General features: G+C 42.0%; 1 protein-coding gene across 4 annotated transcripts in view; it reads left to right on the top strand.

Moving 5' to 3' along the window:
• The first annotated feature begins 359 nt into the window (after positions 1-359).
• Positions 360-19,437, top strand: part of wdr17 (WD repeat domain 17) — a 36,183-nt gene continuing 17,105 nt past the window's right edge. For 2 of the 4 annotated variants that reach the window (XM_054779655.1, XM_054779653.1), the window contains exons 1-15: positions 360-444; positions 4,335-4,463; positions 6,263-6,446; positions 6,517-6,747; positions 6,884-6,994; positions 8,407-8,547; positions 10,566-10,688; positions 11,693-11,880; positions 11,970-12,326; positions 13,729-13,811; positions 13,905-13,991; positions 15,471-15,635; positions 15,818-15,933; positions 17,635-17,721; positions 19,252-19,401. In XM_054779655.1, coding sequence (XP_054635630.1) covers positions 4,341-4,463; positions 6,263-6,446; positions 6,517-6,747; positions 6,884-6,994; positions 8,407-8,547; positions 10,566-10,688; positions 11,693-11,880; positions 11,970-12,326; positions 13,729-13,811; positions 13,905-13,991; positions 15,471-15,635; positions 15,818-15,933; positions 17,635-17,721; positions 19,252-19,401 — 2,146 coding nt within the window. In that variant the 5' untranslated portion in view covers positions 360-444; positions 4,335-4,340. The remainder of the gene's footprint in view (positions 445-4,334; positions 4,464-6,262; positions 6,447-6,516; positions 6,748-6,883; positions 6,995-8,406; positions 8,548-10,565; positions 10,689-11,692; positions 11,881-11,969; positions 12,327-13,728; positions 13,812-13,904; positions 13,992-15,470; positions 15,636-15,817; positions 15,934-17,634; positions 17,722-19,251; positions 19,402-19,437) is intronic. The other 2 variants (XM_054779654.1, XM_054779656.1) reach the window with 2 other exon arrangements.

The following is a 19,437-nucleotide window of genomic DNA, read 5'->3' as shown; positions in this document are numbered from 1 at the left end:
TTGATCAAGGCCGCTCCTCCACCTTGCTTTTCGAATGTGCCTCTGAGTCATTTGTGGTAAAAGCAGCCCTTCCCATGTAAGTAAAATGTAGAGTAACAGTCTTACATTGTACAATAACATCCCAAGAAATGCTCCCGTTTTGCACTGTTTTTCCACGCTCTACTTGAGTTGATTTTGATCGCCTGCAAACAGTAAATCTGCATTTTGGGATAAGTAGTGTGACTGTTCATAAAGTGAAGCTAATCATGGCGGCATAACGCACGTACTCCTGCATCATATCTTGAGCAGAGAGGGGAATGACAGTAGGAACAGCCAATAACAGATGAAAACGTACCTTCGCTTTGACCAATCACGGACGTCGTTGAGGTCTCCGTGAGGAAGACCGCGAGCAAGTATCAGACTCGAGGAGCTGTCCGTTGAACCCCAGCCTGTCTACAACTGACGGTAAGAAGCAGCATTGCGTACCCTCTTAGAGCTGGAATATCAAAAGGTGGCGATGACACACCAGCACAAAATCCAACACTGGTATTGTGTCAACATTAGCATACCTCTGATGGAGACCGGAGCAATCTGCGACACAGCTCAATGCCTTTCTTGCGGATTAGTTGCTGCTGAAACCTGTTGATGCCATACACCAAAGCATAGATAAAGACAATCACTATAAATACAGCTCCTAAAACCAATCTGTTACACGCGAGGACAACGGTGTGTGATAAAGGGCGCTAAGACCATGTTAGCGTGTTGCTGTAACGCTGATCCAGGTGAATGGCCATCGTTCATAAAATATTGCTACCGATCACTTTCAGAGTACATAAATTATGCGTTATCGTTGTTAGCGGCAACCCCGCATCAATCGATCGCAATAGAATATACTGAAGTCGCTTCTGCTTCGTCTGCTTTATCTTATAAAAAGCGGTGTCAAAACACGACAGAGCAGAACGAGACATCCAACAAGCAGCACACCACGTCTTGTCAAAATGTCAGTCTTAATTGCTTCACTGCGGCCTCATCATGGACCAATTATAGACATTGTGACAACCTTGAATGGTTCATGCAGTGGGTGAGTCTTTGTGCTTTTCGGGCATGTAGATCATCACCTATGGCAATGGAGTCAATTTTAGTGTGAGGGATGAGAAATATCTTGCATGTTTTTTAAAAAAGTTTTGAATGGACAAATCAAGAAATGATTTTTTTCACATACATGTTGGCGGACAAAGTCAGCAGTTGAGTCTATCCAACATTTTCTATACTTTTTGTCCTCGTTAGTGTCAGGGGTGTGCTGGAGCATATCCCAGCTGATTTCTGGAAAGATGCAGGGTTTGGTCGCCAGTCAATCGCAAGGAACATATAAACAACCACTGACACTCACATTTACAATTTAGAGTGCAAATACCCCAAAAAGCATATAAACATCTCATGAGTGTGCGGCCAACAAAACTATGTGGCTACAATGGATTCCATGGTGATTTGATATGAATTAAAACACCAGTACACTCCTTATCAATATTTTAAGAACAGCTGAAAGAATTTACATTTTGCACTGTTGGAGCTTAGGAGGTTCTAAGTAGACTTTCAAAATACACAAAGAAGAAATGGCAGTGAGACGTGAGTGAGTAAGTAATTTATTGAAAACAACCATTAAATTGAAATAGGCTGTTCATCAGCTGATCAAAAGTGTTCTCAATTTGGTTACGATCAGGGGAACATGAAGGATGGTCCAAAGGAGTGAGGTTATTCCTCTGGAAGAAATCCTTTGCCAGGCAGGCATTGTAAATTGCAGCCTTGTCCTGTTGAAAAGCCGAGTCATTACCACACAGACGAGGGCCTTCAGTCATGAGGGATTCCCCCTGCAACATCTCCACATAGCCACCGCCGTTTGACGCCCCTGCACAACCTGACACTCCATTGTGCTGTGTGGAAAACATCTTAGGTGGAATCGCGTTGTCATGCCAGTAACGTTGGAAGCCATCAGGACCGTCAAGGTTACATTTTTTCCTAATCAAAGAATAAACCTTCCTTCCACCTTTCATTGTCCCATGTTGGGTGCGCTTTGTGAATTTCTCTTGGAGATCAATAAAGTATCTGTCTATCTTGTGCAAATTCTAAACAGGCAATTTTGTGGCGTTGAAGGAGACAAGGCTTCTGAAGACATTTTTTCTTCTTAAAACCCTTCTCTCACAGATGCCTTCTGATGGTTATTGGACTGCCCTCGGCACCAGTAACCAACCTTCATTTGGGCCAACGATGGTCCCGTGTCTTGACGGACAGTTAATTGGATCCTCCCACTCAGGGGCAGTGACATTTTTTGCGGGTTTACCTCTTGTCTTTTTTGTTACATAACTCTCAGGATCTTTTAATAAGTTTAAAATGACTGTCTTACTGCATCCGACCTCAGAAGCAATGGCGCGCTGCCAGAAGCCTTGCTTATACAGCTCAACAATCTGCAAGAGAGAAAGCCTTTTTGCCTTCGCCAACAAGAGATCATGACTGTGAATACTTGACAAAAAATGACAACGAATCCAACGCGAAAGACTATGGTCTTAAGCTTTTGATTAGCCTATTTCACTTCATTAGTTGTTTGCAATAAATTGCTACTCCAATTTTTTTTTTTTCCAATTTTTTTTCTTCTTTTTGCATTTTGAAGCTGTAGGTAGAACCCCCTTAAGATCCAACAGTGCAAAATGTAAATCCTTGTAATTTTTCAACTGGACTTAAAATCAGGAGTGTGTAAGGATGCTGTCCAGGGTGCTGAAAAGCTCAAGGCAAATAAAAGGCAATGCCTCACTCCAGGTGTTGCTGTACATAACTTCTAAAAACTTTGTTGAAGTTGAAGAAAACATATTGATATTCAAATAGAATAAAAATATCTCACCAATCAACAACAGAAAGTACACAACACCTCAAGAAAACAAAATTATTACAAAATGTCAGTATCACTTTGATACAATGTAAATTAGTCAGTGTACAGCTTGGGTTGCAGTGTAAATTTACAGTCCCCTCAAAATGTCAACGTACAGCCATTAATGTCTGAACTGCTGGCAACAAAAGTGAGTACACCCCATTTTAAACTGTACATACTGCGCCAATTAGTATTTTTTTTCTCCTCGGCATTAACCATCATTAATATTTAAGTCTTAGGTGTGAATGGGGAGCAGGTGTGCTAAATTTGGTGTTGTCGCTCGCACACTCTCTCAAACTGGGCACTGGAAGTTCAACATGGCACTTGATGGCAAAGAACTCTCTGAGGATGTGAAGAAAAGAATAGGAGCTCTACATAAAGATGTTCTAGGCTAAAAGAAGGTTGCCAACATTCTGAAAGTGAGCTGCAGCATGGTGACCACGACCATACAGCGCTTTAATTGGACAGCTTCCACTCAGAACAGGCCTCGTCATGCTCCACCAAGGGAGTTGAGTGAACATGCTCAGCGTCATCTAAAATAGACATATACTGTAAGTTAGGCCAGTGTTGCTGCAGAGGTTCTAACATGATAAGGATTCCAAACACACCTCCAAGATGACCACTGCCTTGCTAAAGAAGCTTAGGGTAAAGATGATAGACCTAAACCCTACTGAGCATCTGTGGGGCATCCTCAAACAGAAGGTGGAGGTGTCACAGAGCCCTGAAAGAGGATTCCAGAGTGAACCTGTGACGTTCTCGTCAACTCCACACCCAGGGGAGTTAAGGCAGTGTTGGAAAATAATGCTATCCACACTAAATATTCACACTTTTAACACAATTTGGACATTTTCCTGAGGTGTGCACTCACTTTTTGAAAGTTACACTGCTATCCAAGCTGTACACGGACTACTTCACATTGGATCAACGTGTTATTTCTTCAGTGTTGGCCCAGCTTAAGATTTTATTACGGTAAATATTTGCAGAAATGTGAGGGGTGTACTCACTTTTGTGACATTCTATTGTGATTCTGTAAAGTTCCCCATTGTTTAATCAGGAGATAAGCAGAAGTTTTAGCCAATCACTGCCCAGATTAATGTAATCTCCTCACTGTCATCTCTCCTTGCATGCCTGCATGTGTGTGCTCTATTTTTCCTCTTGGGGATTAGTACAGTACAGCACATAAAACAAAGCATGCTATCCAGTTGAAACCAGGTGATAGACTTCACCACTGAAGAGTATTTTATTTTGTTTACCTTCAGAAAGTCTGTGTTATTTATGTGGTATTTTTCAAGTCTTTATCTGTCACGGTGATGCACCCATCCTGTCTTTTATCATGTGCAATACATTCACTTAGCCAGGACTGTAAATGACTCACAATAATGCTATGGAAGTATAAAGCAATAACCAGGTAACCATCACGTTTATATGCCTGTAGGCGAATATGACCAAGGTGAAGCAGGTGGGTTTGCTGGCAGCAGGCTGTCAGCCCTGGAATAACGACGTGTGTGCTGCCAGTGGAGACCGCTTTGCCTACTGCGCTACTCTTGCCATATACATTTACCAGGTAAACTGTGTGAGTGTGTGTGCATTATTCTTCATTTTGTTCATCATTTGTGTCAACAGATAAAAGGGAATATGAGTTCATATAAATATAAAAACATACAATTTAACATCTGGAAGCATAAGAAATACTAATTAAACAAAAAAAATCTACACCTGCATGTTGTAAAAAATGTAATGTATTTCCCCAACATGATTTGATTGACAGACCTTTTGATTTGATGTTACGGGATGACTGTCAGGAACGATGGACATAGACATAGTTAGAGTTCATCAGAGCTAAGTAAAATGCATGCATGTTAGTTATGTTGCCAATATGATTATCAAGTAAATAGTCCATGTCAAATACCCCCACTCTAATAAATATTGTACAGTGGAACCTTGGTTAGAGTCATGAAACCGTTCCAGAAATTTTGACTTTACCTTAATAAAACCTGTTTCCAAGCTTCTAAATATGTTTTTTTTTTTACATTATTAGAACCTTCCAGGCATGAAATAACACCCATATAGTCACTGTTACAGTCGTGTTACCCAATATAGTAGACATAAACAGAGAAAATAAGCCATTGAAGACAGTTTACCTTGTAGGGGAGCGGAATTGATGGCGGACAGGAAGACTTCAAGGGTTCAGAGTTGAGTTTTAGCTTATCGTGGGCTATAGTGGCAACAGTAACTCGTGTTATTATTGTGATTATGATTATTGTTATTATTGTGCCTGTTGTGAGATAGTTTAAACCTGCAATACGTTGTGTTGTTCAATGTTGTTCAAGTCTGGAGCTTCGGTGGTGGTCTTATCGAAGAATTACTGACACCACGTGACCGATGTAGCATGCTACATTCACAACCTGCTGGTCTTAATGGCTTTTACTGTAATTGTATTTTAGTTCATTTACCCCTTTTTATGTTTGAAAATTCTCAAATTTGGCAAAAAAATTTGTACAGTTTGCTGAAATATGCATATTCTCTGGCTAATAATAGGACATCGAAATAGCGATCATTTATTAATTAATTTTTTGAAAAACCGCGATAGAGTGAGGGACGACTGTACGTATAAACGATTAATGAAAGGGATAAATGAACATTTACGGTTACTTTTACCTTCATTGAAGACATGATGGTTGCCAAAGGCACAACATGAACATGGTTGCCTGATCAACACGGACACCACCTTTGTGTTTTGCCAAAGTTATTTCTTGAACTCTTACTTCAAGTCTCTGCTTTTCTTTTGATCATGGCTGCAAAGTTGCAAGTGCCAGAAGTTTGAGAACACTATTGAATTCAAGAAATAACTCATATCAAAACACAAAGGTGGTGTCAATGTTGATCTTGCTGCCACATCGTGTCTTTGTCAACAATTACGTCTTCAATGAAGATAAAAGTTACCGTAAATGGTACCTTCAAAAAATTTAAAAATGATTTCTCCTTTTCATTCGTTTATTTATATTCATTCAGAGTTGTTTTTTTGCATTTAAAACTCAAATTGTAAAACTGTAAAAACGGGTTTGGTGTTAACATTTTTGAGACTTGTGGCATAACTGTGTTAGTTAGCAAAGAATGCTAGCCGGGCGACGGAGCTGACTTCTTGTTCCTGTTTCCGTGCATTAGCAAGCTAATGGGATCCTACCAAGGAAGTTTTGTGATAAAAATACAGACACGACGAGACGCGCGCCATATACTAAACAGGGAAACGGACGTGAATCGAGGCCTACATTTTTTACGTTAACCGAAAAACATGCTAACCGTACACTAGCGGAGGTTCCACTGTACTGTTAATGCCTGATTATTTCCACCTGTCTCTTGTAGTTGGACCAGCAGTACAATGAGTTCAAGTTAAGGTCCATCATGTCAGAACACAAGAAGACAATAACAGCCATAAGTTGGTGTCCTAATAACGCTGATCTGTTTGCGTCAGCCTCGGCTGATAACCTACTCATCGTGTGGAATGTAGCTGAGCAAAAGGCTGTAGCACGACTGGACAACACGAAAGGTAGATGCCTCATTAAACTGCGTTTTACTGTCAGAAAGTGTACACCGTCACATCATGTCCTTCCTTCCAGGAGTCCCTGCAGCAGTCAGTTGGTGCTGGAATTCCGCTGACGGAGTGGCGTTTGTCTCCCAGCGTGGTCCGCTATATGTTTGGGTCTATGGGAATTCTGACCATGGTGTCACAGTGCATAAAGAGGCCCACTCTTTCTTGTCCGATATATGCCTCTTCCGATGGCACCCCACCAAGAAGGGAAGACTCGTATTTGGACATACTGACGGAAGTTTGTCTATTTTTCAGCCAGGTACTGGTACTGTTGTTACCCCCAACACATTCTTTAGCAGCCATTTCTATGTTTGTCCCCGTCCTTACAGCAGACACCCTAGACCGTGTCTCTGTAAACACACACTGTCATTCATTCCTCTTTCTCCCATGTGTAGGATGCAAGAGTCAAAAGCATGTGTTGCGTCCTGAGTCTTTAGAGGGGACAGATGAAGAGGACCCAGTCAGCGCTCTGGAATGGGATGCTTTGTCAACAGACTATTTATTAGGTTGGGCTCATTTGAAACAATGTCAGTCACTTATATTTACTTTATGTTCATGTGTGTGCGCCACACAGCTTTTAAAAAAGTGATAGTTTCAAATGAGTGTTGCTGACAGTCCGCCTGCCACCAACTGGCATCTGTTCAACATGGTAGCTTCGTAGCCTGAGCACCTCCATCTGTAGTTTTTTTCCCAGTTGGGAAAACTGTCTGTGTCGGTTGTTGGTGTTCATGCGCTCCCCGTGTTCATTCTGTTTAAAAAAATATTCCCACACTGTGGCTGTGCTATTTGCCTTAAAAACTATTGGCGTAATTTATGTTAGCGTATGCTGGCTTATGAAACGAACTGGGGTAGTAGCTAGTAGCTAGTAGTCCCACCTCCACAAAGAGACTGAATGAGATGAGAGCCCACTCTCCGTTCATTCCACTATAGAACCAATCAATGCACACAGACAGATGCAGAGGGAACCATCTTGTCATCCAGCCTGTGAGACGAACAGACACGCAAATACACGCACACATGCACATGTCAATTTATCGAGGGCGTCATAATTATCGACCTGTTTTTTTTTTTATCGTTCGATTTATAGATTATTGTGACAGGCCTAATTGTAGGTATGAATGATTTTACAGCAGGCATTATAATACCTAAAACGGGCTACTGTTGTGGCCGTAACCAATGCCAAGTTAAAACTCAACTCTGTAGCCCCATCATCACTTCCTGTTCGCCCCCCACTCAGTTCCCCTAGCACCAACACATTTACAGCAACAAGCACGAGTCTTATGTCCGTCTTATACTGTATGTCTTATTTTATCATATTATGTCTACTGTAAAGGTAGACTATAGGGCTGACTAGAGGGCTCTCATAATGTTAAAAACCTTATTTAGAAGGTAGTAAACAACTTTTCTATGCTCTAACTACAAAAGTATTTTATTTATGTATGAGGAAAATAAGAATTCCTACTTTGCAGAAATTTACTTATCACGGTCGAGTCTGGACCCAATTAACCACGATAAACGAGGGATTATTGTATGGTATTTCCCCAAGCCAGTAGTCTTAAGGAGCTTCTGTGGTCCTTCTCTAAACAAACAAAAGAAGAACGATAATACATAGAAAAGCGCTGCAACCAAAATGAAGCTGGAGCTACAAATTTGGCAGAGATAAATTTTTAATTGAAATCTATCAAATGTGATTCAGGAGATTTGCTGTCTTTGGATCTCCCTGACACTTCACGTGTACAATATGCTTAAGGTTGTCCTTGGACAGATTTTTCCTTTGTAACAGGCGTCCTAGCATCCAGGTGTTTATTTTGAAGTATCACTAAAGTCACATTTTTGAGTGGCGTAATAGCGGAAGTGACCATGGGAACATATTTTTGATTGTCAAATGACCAAACGTAATATGTCGACTCTCTCACAGTGTCCAACCTCAATAATGGCATAAGGCTGGTGGACAGCGAGGCCTTGGCTTGTATCACATCTTTCTGCTTCCCCTCGGCTGCTGCATCAGTTCAGTGTCTAGCTTGGGTCCCCTCTGCCCCAGGCATGTTCATTACTGGAGGTAAGCATAAAATTGTGTGAATGGAATGCGTTTATGCTTTCCCTCTGCCCAGGGGTGGAGTGGCCATTGGGACTAGCGGGAGTTTTACCGGTGGGCCGACCAAAATTTGCCCGATGAACGACCGTTTATTTATTTATGGCTGTGCTTTACAGTGTTACACTATACTAAATGGGAATTGAGACAGGCTCGAGGACCGAACGGAGAACACCTGCACAAAGGGCAAACCTGAATCTGGGGCATATCCTGTTTCCCCCCCTGGTCTGTCAACTTGGGGCAGCGTCACAGCCGACCTGGTTGACCAAACCCCCAGCAGACAGCAGGGCACGTGTGTCGGTCACTCCGATCCTCACACTGGGCTCAATGGGTCATTACTGCACATGGCAGTTACTCCACTCATGCGGGCCTTTGCTACACCCCTTCTGCCAACATTGCAGCTGAGACCGGACGGGACGATGTCTGTAGCATCCCCTTGGATGCTACACCCTCACCCAGGATTGTGGGGTGAGCCAGCTGGACGTGCAGCTCATCCGGTCTCAGGGCTTGTACGAACTGGTCACGAATGAGTTCATTCTAGCTCGCTAACACGCGCCAACCCAGGGCCTCGATGTCATGAGCAAGTGAGAGGAGCGGCTCACCTGGCTGTCAGTCACGGTGCTTGAATTCACAGCTTGTGGTGTTTTTCACATTGAACTCCCCAAAGCACCTGTGCAGTGTGCCAGCCAGCGTACAGTAATCAAGCCTCTCCTCCGGGCTCAGCAGCAGCAAACAGGATGGAGTGTCATCTGTCAGTGATATTGCCAACTGCCTTCACCTTCTCAGTCCAGCCTGCTGCATCAGCCACCAGCTCAAACTGAGCTTTATAGGCTTTCTTTACTGGAGAATTTCAGCCTTCCACGTGTGCTGATGGGCGCCGACATGTTTGTTTACCTCTGACGTCATGGTGGCCCGGCCCTCGTTTTGCCGTGAAATGCTGAAGCCATGGCGTCTGTGCCGTGCATAGTTAGTCTCAGGCATGTCTATTAAACACTCGCTGGCTTCCTCCTTTACTTTCAGTCGAGTGCCAGCATTGCCAAACAGCCTCTTCCACAATACTGGTCGTACAGCGGGTTGAAACCGGATCTTTTGACAAATAATAGTAAGTAATAGTAAATAGCAAGTAATGCCCCTGTTTGTGGTCAAGGTGAGGCTCATGTTGCCAATGCACTTCAATCACTTTATTTAACAGCGGACAACACAATGTAGTGAACATTCACACGATTGCGGCTGTCGGCCTCAACTCACGCCAGTCATTCACACACTCTCAACTCCCCAGCTAGCACTGAGCTAAACACCGTCCCACTCTAGCTTGTGACGTCCCACACATCACTTCCCAGGCCCTGCCCCTTTAAAGCCCAGACACACAAGTCACAGCTATTACACTACTATACTGATTCATTGATGAGTTACTTTTATGAATAACTGTGATACTTTCATCAAAGGATGTCACATTTAACATCTCCAAGCTTACAAGTGACTGTTACAATGTACCGGTAATGTGTTTTGAGCATGTACATCTACAGGTACTATTTTCACAGTTTCTGATCTTCTGATCTTCTGACTTGCATGCAGACTCTTTTTTTGCATGTTGTCTTGTTCAAAACTATTCTACACTATTCCTCTACTTTTCACGTCCAGATTTGTGATAGGTGGCAGGCCCAGGTCACAACCTGTCCTGTGGACATGATCTCAGCAGAGACCCCGGCAGCCCAGTGAGCCCACCCATGAATGATTTCACTCTCATTTATTTATTGAAGGCTCCAGAATATAAAGGGATATTGTTCAGAATAGTAGTTTTATTAAGAACTTGCGTGTTTGTATGTACAGTATTTGCGCGCGGATTGTAGTGGGCCAGTCTGGACCAAAAATTCCAGGATCAAATTTTTGTCCCAGTCCACCCCTGCTTTCTTTTTGTTTTGATTGACTAATTTCAAACATGCATTTCTGTCTTCAACATGATTTAGCTCATGTGTTTCTCTCAGATTCCCAGGTTGGAGTATTACGGATATGGAATGTGTCTCGCTCCACTCCTTTGGACAGCATTAAACTCAAGAAAACTGGATTTCATGCTTTACATGTCCTCAACACCCCTCTTGCAAAAAAAGGTACAGTTAACACGTTTTGGACCTTGAGAAACGAATAATTATTATCTAAAATGTCTTCATATTCATTTAGATAAATCTCCAAAATCACATGCAGAGTTTGGCATTTTTAGGCACAAAACACAATGGGTAAGATTAAGATTGCTATAATTGCTCTTTTATTGCGCATTTTTATGAATGAACCCATCATGGGTAAATGTCTGTGAGGCTGTAAACGTGACAGGTTGATTCCTGGCTGTTTGTGTGTGCTTGCGGCAGGAGACGGCTGCGTGCAGAGAAGACAGTTGATTTTGTTGATGTTTTTTTGGCTTGGTTGCGGTTGACAGTAGCCTGTTTTGCTTTTGCAATAGAAAGATGGTTGATCAACAACCTTCTCATCATCCTCACAACGTCTGGGCAGACGTTACAATACCATCTTTATTCTTCATGATGGTTGTGACATTCGAGTTTTGGGACCAATATTGGACAATATTGGCCACTGTGTTTGTTTGCATATATAACTTTAATCTCTAGATATTATAAAAGGGAAGATACCAACAACAGTATGCTCTGCTCTCTCAGAAAAACATACTGATGGTCGTTCCTAGTGAGAGAACAGAGTTAGGTAAGACAGCATTCCAGTACGCTGCACCCTTTGCATGGAATGATCTGCAAAATGACTTCAACTTATCTCAACTTGGTACGTTAGGAGAATTTAAGGCTATTTTAAAGGAACGTGTAATGAATGGGCTTTGGCCAATGTAACCGTTTTTTTTTAATTGTTGAAACTGTTGGTTGTTCACTGTGAATGTTGTATTGTATGTTGGGAATGTCTGGTCAGAAACGTTGTGTTATGCTGCCTTCTTCGCCAGGTCACTCTTGTAAAAGAGATTTTTGATCTCCGCGAGGCTTATCTGGTTAAATAAACGATCAAGAGATCAGATATGTGTGTGTTTAGTCGTGTTAAAAAGCTCAATTTCCAATAGAATGTAAATGTCATTGTACTTTCCCTCTACTTCTGTCTACAGCTCAGAGTTCCTGTTCTCCCAGTAAAAGTCAACACACGAGCTCTACCAGTGAGGCAGTACCTCCCCCAACTCTTTCACAGAGCCGGTCCTTCTCTTTGCCTCCTGGCCATGCAGTGTGCTGCTTCATGGATGGAGGGGTGGGACTCTATGACATGGGAGCGAAGAAGTGGGACTTCCTACGTGACTTGGTATCAAAATGAAAGAACTTGCATAATACAGTATTTTAGGAGAATGAAATGTGTTTGTGATAGAATTAATGAGCCTTGCCCTTTTCCAGGGTCATGTAGAGACCATCTTTGACTGCAAGTTTAAACCTGATGACCCAAACTTGTTGGCCACGGCTAGCTTTGATGGAACCATCAAAATCTGGGACACAAATACTCTGACAGCTGTTCACACCTCCCCTGGCAACGAAGGAGTGGTGTACTCCTTGTCCTGGGCTCCAGGTACACACACAAGCACCCACAGCCACCCATACACATGTACACACACATTCACTAAGGTTACGTTTCAGTGGAAATGGTTCTGTGTGTGTTTTGAAGGGGACCTAAACTGCATAGCAGGTGCAACGTCTCGCAATGGAGCTTTCATCTGGGACGTCAGGAAAGGAAAGATTGTCACGCGCTTTAATGAGGTTGCCTGTGAATATTGTCATTCATCCAGGTCATTGTAATCTCATGGCATTGAATTGATTGCAACGGGACTGTTTCGGTTGTCTTACAAGATGTTTCGCTTCTCATCCGAGCAGAAGACAGATGGGTTGAAAGAGGAGTGAGGGAAGCCATCTATGTTAAAGTTGAGAGACAATGCTGTCCTTTCATCCCTTACTACAGTAAAAGATTCAGTCATTTAGCCTCGAACAAATAAACAAGGCACAACCAGCTTGGTTTCAGGTGTGTCCCTGACCATTGGTACATTTGAATGGAATGCTAAATAGGGTGTTACCACCCAAACAATCGTCATTGGCTGGTAGACGTCTTGCACTTGTCTTGCACTACTAAAGAGAAAAACGTTTTTGCCTGGACATGCCTCTACCTTTAAAGGATAAATCTTTAAGGGATCCTCCATCCCATGACTAGGGCTGTCCTACCTAGTCAGACTAGTGTCCCACCTAATCATTGAGCATGAACTGATAAAGCATTCTTGGATGAGAGGCAAAACATCTTAGACACCTTAAACGGTCCACTTGCCATTGATTCAATGCTATGACAATTTAATGAGGTTGCTTGATGCTTCATTGCTAGAAAATTTGTCAGTCAGGTCCATTTTATTTACCATAATTTCTGATGTATAAGCCGCTACTTTTTTGTTAAACTTTGAACCTTGCGGCTTATACAGCGGTGCGGCTAATTTATGACCATGTTCTAATGTTGTGACATTTCCTATACTTCAGAACTACTACTAGTTGTTTAAACTGTGTCGCTCGAGAGTCAGTGAGAAAATAGTAGCTCTTTGTTTATGGTAGGAGGCTATCACAAGCTACAAGGGAACTCACGATGAGCTTGTCAACTTGTCATCGGAAATCGCAGGAGGTCATTACTCAGTATAACTGTCTGACTCATGGTGTCATCTTAGGTAGAAGGCTAAAATCATCACACAACAACTTAACACTCAAAAGGTATACCTAAGAAATAATAAAGACAATTACCAATACGAGTTTAAAATAAAAAACAACAAATTTAACTTCATCCCATAATGCATTTAGTCTCAACAGAGCGGTTCATTGGCCAATGGCTGCCACGCTCATGAGGTCCCTCTGGTGGCCCGGCAGCTGGCTGCTGATGACACTGTGAGTCAGACTGTTATACAAGTATTGCGTAATGAGCTCCTGTGATTTCCTCGTTGTGAGTTTTATCATAGCTCATGATGGGCTCCTGTCAAATAAAGAGCTGCCTGGTCTTCACAGACTTGTGCGCGCCGCAATATGTCATTTTATGACGTGGACATCTTGTGTTTCTTTTAATAGATGAAATCAATATAGTATTGAACTCTTAACAGATGTATTAATTTATGTGGTGGTGTATGTCTTCTTCCAGCATGGTAAAAATGGTATATTTTGTATATCCTGGAGTCATAAAGATTCAAAAAGGATTGCAACTTGTAGTGGTGACGGATTCTGGTAAGCCATCGTTTTAAAGATGCACCTTTTCAGACAGCCTTTTTTCAATTTCAATTTGTATTTTTGGAGTTGATTGTTTTTCTATCTTACCAGCATCATTCGGACCATTGATGGTAAAGTCCTTCATAAGTACAAACACCCGGCTGCAGTTTTTGGCTGCGACTGGAGTCAGAACAACAAGTAAGACCTCAAGCCATCAGTTGTATTTTGTTAATGATACTGTTTAGTAGAAGTGCACAATAAATATTGTATGAATAATTAGCGAGCCGATATGAGAAATTATGATGTCATACAGATAAATCCAATAACATAAAAAAAATCTCAGCGCAATGAGGTTAGCATGAGCACATCAAGTGCTCCTTTTCTCCTACGTGTGACGTGCTGTTAACACATGTTGTAAACAAACATGGTGTTGATCGTTTGGGACATCCCAACTGTCTCAGACACCTTGTCTGCACCAAATGCTCCACGAACACTTTGTGATGAGATAAATAAACACCGACCCTCAACACAGCAAACCCCACCAGCCACAAAGAAAGGTGCCTGCTCACATCGCCGGAGAGTTCTTCACCATCGCCGGCCCCCGTTGACCAGCAAACCACTTCTAGCCACGATACTGATATATATTATGTTTTGTTAATATTAGTGATATCATGATATTTGGTTAGGACAAATCTACAGTTACAATTTGTCAAATCCAACTTTGTTTGAGTTGTTCTTACCTCCAGGTCTGCACCGGTGCATCGGTTATTGTTATTGGTCTTGAGAAGCAGGAATTATCACTATTGGGCCGCACGGTGGTTTAGTGGTTAGCATGTTGGCCAACACAGTAACAGTCATGAGATCGGGAAGATCTGGGTTCGATTCTCCCTTGGGCGTTTCTGTGTGGAGTTTGCATGTTCTCCCCGTGCGTGTGTGGGTTTTTCTCTGGGTACTCCGGTTTCCTCTCACATCCAAAAACATGCAGGTTAGGTTAATTGTCGACTCTAAATTGTCCATAGGTATGAATGTGAGTGTGAATGGTTGTTTGTCTATATGTGCTGACTGGTGATTGACTGGCAACCAGTCCAGGGTGTACCCCGCCCGAAGTCAGCTGGGATAGGCTCCAGCATGCCCCCGTGACCCTAAAGAGGAGAAGCGGTATAAAAATTGGATGGATGGCTTAAAAAAATATAATTCATCCCTACTATTTAGTATCATCGGAAATAATTTAGAAAACATTTCTACACAGTTTCTTTATACAGTAAAACCTTGGTTAGTGTCATTAATCCGACTCTAACCAAATCAAATTTTCCCATAAGAAATAATGTAAATCCAATTAATCAGTGCCAGAAAGGCCAAAATGTTCACACAAGACAAGTTTTTTATACTTTTACAGTTCTAGTTTCTACATGCGGAAAGCAATTCAAAATGCATATCGGTACGTGATTTTTGCCAAAGACACAATGTGGCAGGGAGAGAAACACGGACATCACCTTGGTATTTTGCTGTATACAGTACATATATATCCCTGATTTTCTTTTGATCGCGGCTGCAAAATAAGTCAAAATGGAGCCAAAGAAAGTTCCAAGTGTCAGCATTTTGATAAAGAATGTGAGCTAGTAGGTGATTACTTGTAGCTGTTTTACTTTTCACAGTGGATGAACTGTTTCCCTGCAGAGATATGATTGCCACCGGTTGTGAGGATAAGAATGTTCGCGTGTACTACTTGGCCACCAGTTCAGACCAGCCGCTGAAGGTCTTCACTGGACACCTAGCTAAAGTATTTCATGTGCGCTGGTCTCCACTCAGAGAAGGGATACTATGTTCTGGATCAGATGATGGGTGAGTTCTAACACAAAAATGTATCATTTTGGACGACAATTAAAAAAGCAAGAGATACATGGAATGAAAATATGACAATGTAACATACAGTGTTATCTGCTTCCTGCAAATATGTGAGGTTTTCTATTGTGAAAGCAAAATAATTTAAAGAAAGGACGCCCTGTGTGTTTCTTGTTGGACAGTACTGTTCGTATATGGGATTACACACAGGACGCTTGTATCAATGTGCTGAGTGGTCATACATCTCCAGTCAGAGGCCTCATGTGGAACACAGAGGTTCCATACCTCCTCATTTCCGGTAAAGTATGGTTATTTTTTTTGCATTTTTCTTAACTTGAGCCTTGACGAAAGTGGTATTTGATTGAATAAAATAAGTATCACTAAATTAGCAAATTAATTTTAAATTATTATGAACTGTACCTGTCTTGGTAGTGTAAATAATGATGTCTGCCACTGTAAGTTAATACAGCTTTAGAAAGAATCTTAAAGGTTGTGCAGTTTACCTACAAGTCATGAATTCTGTGTCAGATCTAATAATCAGACTCCTTTGGAATTTTTATATGTTCATACAGGTAGCTCATTAAGAGGATAACACGGAATAGAAGAGAGTAATTCACTTTGGCTAAAATGTTTTTTTTCCCAAATACCGTAATTTCTGGGCTATAGAGCGCGTCGTTAAGCCGCACCCTCTAAATTTAAAGAGAAAACACATTCGTCCATGGATTAGCCGCAACGGTCTACAACCCGCATGTTTCCATGCCGTGACATGGACTATTTAATAATACACAGTAGAACCAGGCTAAATAGCGGGTGGAGCCACATGGCGTGGCCCAGCAAGTTGCTCTATGGTCGGACATACTCTACGAGCAGCCCTGGCGTGCCTCCATGTTCTCATGACAGAATACGTGAAGAAGTATTTCTTCTTCAGAATGCAACCACATATTAGCCGCATCACTCTATAAGCCACAGCATGACTTTTTGGATGTTGTTGTGGGGTCTTTTGTGACCTATTGGATGCGTCGTCACTGCGCTCTTGGGGTAATGGCTGCCAGGCAAAGAACAGTTAAAATAGCTGTTTTTTTAAAAAACTCGTATTGGTACTTGTCTTATATATTTCGTAGCTACCTTTTGAGTGTTAAGTTGCTGTGTGATGATTGTAGCGGTCTTTGGATTATTGGATATTGAGTAATGACCTTCTGCGATTTCCGATGGATTGATAAGTTCATTGTGAGTATTCTCATCGCTCATGGTTGGCTGCTGTCAAGTAAAGAGCTGCCTGGTCCTCATGGACTTTTGCACGCCACAATATATCATTTTATGACGTGGACATGTGTGGCTTATAGTCCGGTGCGGTTTATATATATACAAATCTGGTTGTCTCTCTAAATTTAGTGGGTGCGGCTTAAACACCGGTGTGTTTTATACACAGGAAATTGTGTTAATTTGCTATGTTAATTTCACCTTGTGTCAGACATTCCACTCCATTCTGGGTGAATTCTGAGATGCTGCAGTATATGGAAGATGTGCTGTTGTGGTATGTAAGTGCCGTGTTACAATGGATACACATCACCGTGTTCAACTTGCTGTTTAGCCTGAAAAGCTCCCACACTTTCAACATTTTTTGTCTTTTTAAATTTTTTGTTCCTCCTGTTCTCCGTCATTGTCGTTATCCCTTGTCTCGTCCATCTTCCCGCTCGTTTAACCAAACACCCGCTTCTTCCTCTGCCTGGGTGACATAAGCGCGTTGGTGACGGAAGCACACGTGACGATTCTTGGAGGCACAGAAAATTCCTCGATCATTTTTTTGTAATCGAGGCAATTACTCGAGGTTACTCGAGTTTCACCCCTAGTGGATATTCACCTTTTTAAATAATAAAACAATTAATTGAATGCCAAAATAGTTCTATAGGTCGATTCATTGGCTAATCGATTAACCATCGATTCACAGATTAATTGTTGCAGCTCTCATAAATACTATGTGAATGTCTATTTTGTCTAGGTTCTTGGGATTATACAATCAAAGTTTGGGACACAAGAGACGGGACTTGCTTGGATACAGTCTATGACCATGGCGCTGATGTCTATGGTAAGACTACAATTGAATGTAGGCTTACTGATTGCATCAGCATGCATCAAACACATTCGGGAGCTCTGTGGCCTGGGTCTTGGGGGGCCAGTATTGGATCTGGCCTCCCCAGTGGGGCCGGAGGCTGTCTGGTGATGGGGGCTAGTCCTGGATGTGTGGTGCGGGGCATGCTGTGTGGTAGGAGGTAGTCCGTCAGTGACAATTACACATGCGAGCACATTTATGTATGTATATGTACATGCAGACGTGCACACATACACATCTACAGAGATACCTGTACACGCATACATACATATACACACTCACAGTACATACTGTATGTACTTCCCCACATAACTCACTGATTTATCTATGTTGTTATCATGCTGTTGGTATTATTACAGTGATGGTGATGTCGGCAATAAGATTACTAACAGTTTTTGGCGATCTGTTCACCATTATGGTTAATATTTTCTTTACTACTGTTACCACTAATAAGTGTGACTGTTTCAATACAGTATTATCACTGTGGCTGTTGATATTATTTTGTTATTTCCATTATGGTCTTTTTGGCCATCATAGACATTTGCTCATGTAGTCCTGTTGTTTGTTTCTGTTGTTTTGTTATTGTTGTTGCAATTGCTGTTGCTGGTGTTGTTGTCTCTCTCTGTATTGTCACCCTCCAAATGCCCACAAGGCATGCTGGGTAGTCCAGCTGCAACAACAATATAAAATATGAACAATAAAACATTGGCTATCAAGAGTATGTTAAGTCCTCCTTGTTTACTTCTCTGATGACCCCCTCAACATATTTTGCAATCAAGCAAAAAATTGAGAAATGGCAAAATGTTGGGAGAAAGTGTACCTACCATTAGCTACCCAGCATGCCTTGCAGCGGGAATATAAGGGTGTTTTTTTGGCATGGATATTATGTGTAGATATTTATTTGTATGCTCACATGGTGCACTAGGTAGGTCAATTTCTGCGATGTGTGTGTTGATGTGCTGTGTTGTGTTGTGTATCACTTTTTATACAAGCTACAGATTGCATCTGACCCTTCTGGCGACTCAAGCGTGCCACAATAGCACTGCAAGTCATGTTGCTGGCTACAGTTTTGATGTTAAAGTTTAAAAAAAAGGAGTTTGGAAATGCCCGGTGGGCCGGATTTGGACACTTGGCGTGCCTGATGTGGCCCACGGGCCACAGTTTGCCCATCCCTGATCTAGATCAGCAATAATATCTGCTCCAATGTCTGGACAGGACCAAAAAAAGAAAGAATTGAGGAGCAGGACAACAAAACAAGAAAGTCCTCGTGCAGTTTTGTTTACACTTTGTCCCCGCAGTGGTACGCAATTTTGCGTGCCAATGGCGGCCTACCCAATGTCTAATTTGGTCGTAAACAGTAAGTATGTGAAGTATGTGCAAACTATGCGGGACAATGCAGAGGCAAAAATGCATGCAAGTGTAAACGCCACTAAACTTACAGCTTCTTCCAACTTAATTTAATTACTGCATCAAACTGTGTGTGTGTGTGTGTGTGTGTGTGTGTAGGTTTAACATGCCATCAGAGTCGTCCATTCACCATGGCCAGTTGTAGCAGAGATAGTACAGTGAGGCTTTGGTCTCTGACACCCCTCATCTCTCCTCTGCTGCTAAACATCCTTACCAACCAACCCTGGGAGAAGATCATAGGAAACACCGGTATCATGAAACCACTCCTGATTACTTTTCTTTTAT

This window comes from Dunckerocampus dactyliophorus, chromosome 6 (assembly GCF_027744805.1).
Source record: "Dunckerocampus dactyliophorus isolate RoL2022-P2 chromosome 6, RoL_Ddac_1.1, whole genome shotgun sequence".
NCBI lineage: Eukaryota > Metazoa > Chordata > Actinopteri > Syngnathiformes > Syngnathidae > Dunckerocampus > Dunckerocampus dactyliophorus.
The sequence above is the reverse complement of the archived record's forward strand: the minus strand, read 5'-3'. Positions and strand labels throughout refer to the sequence as shown.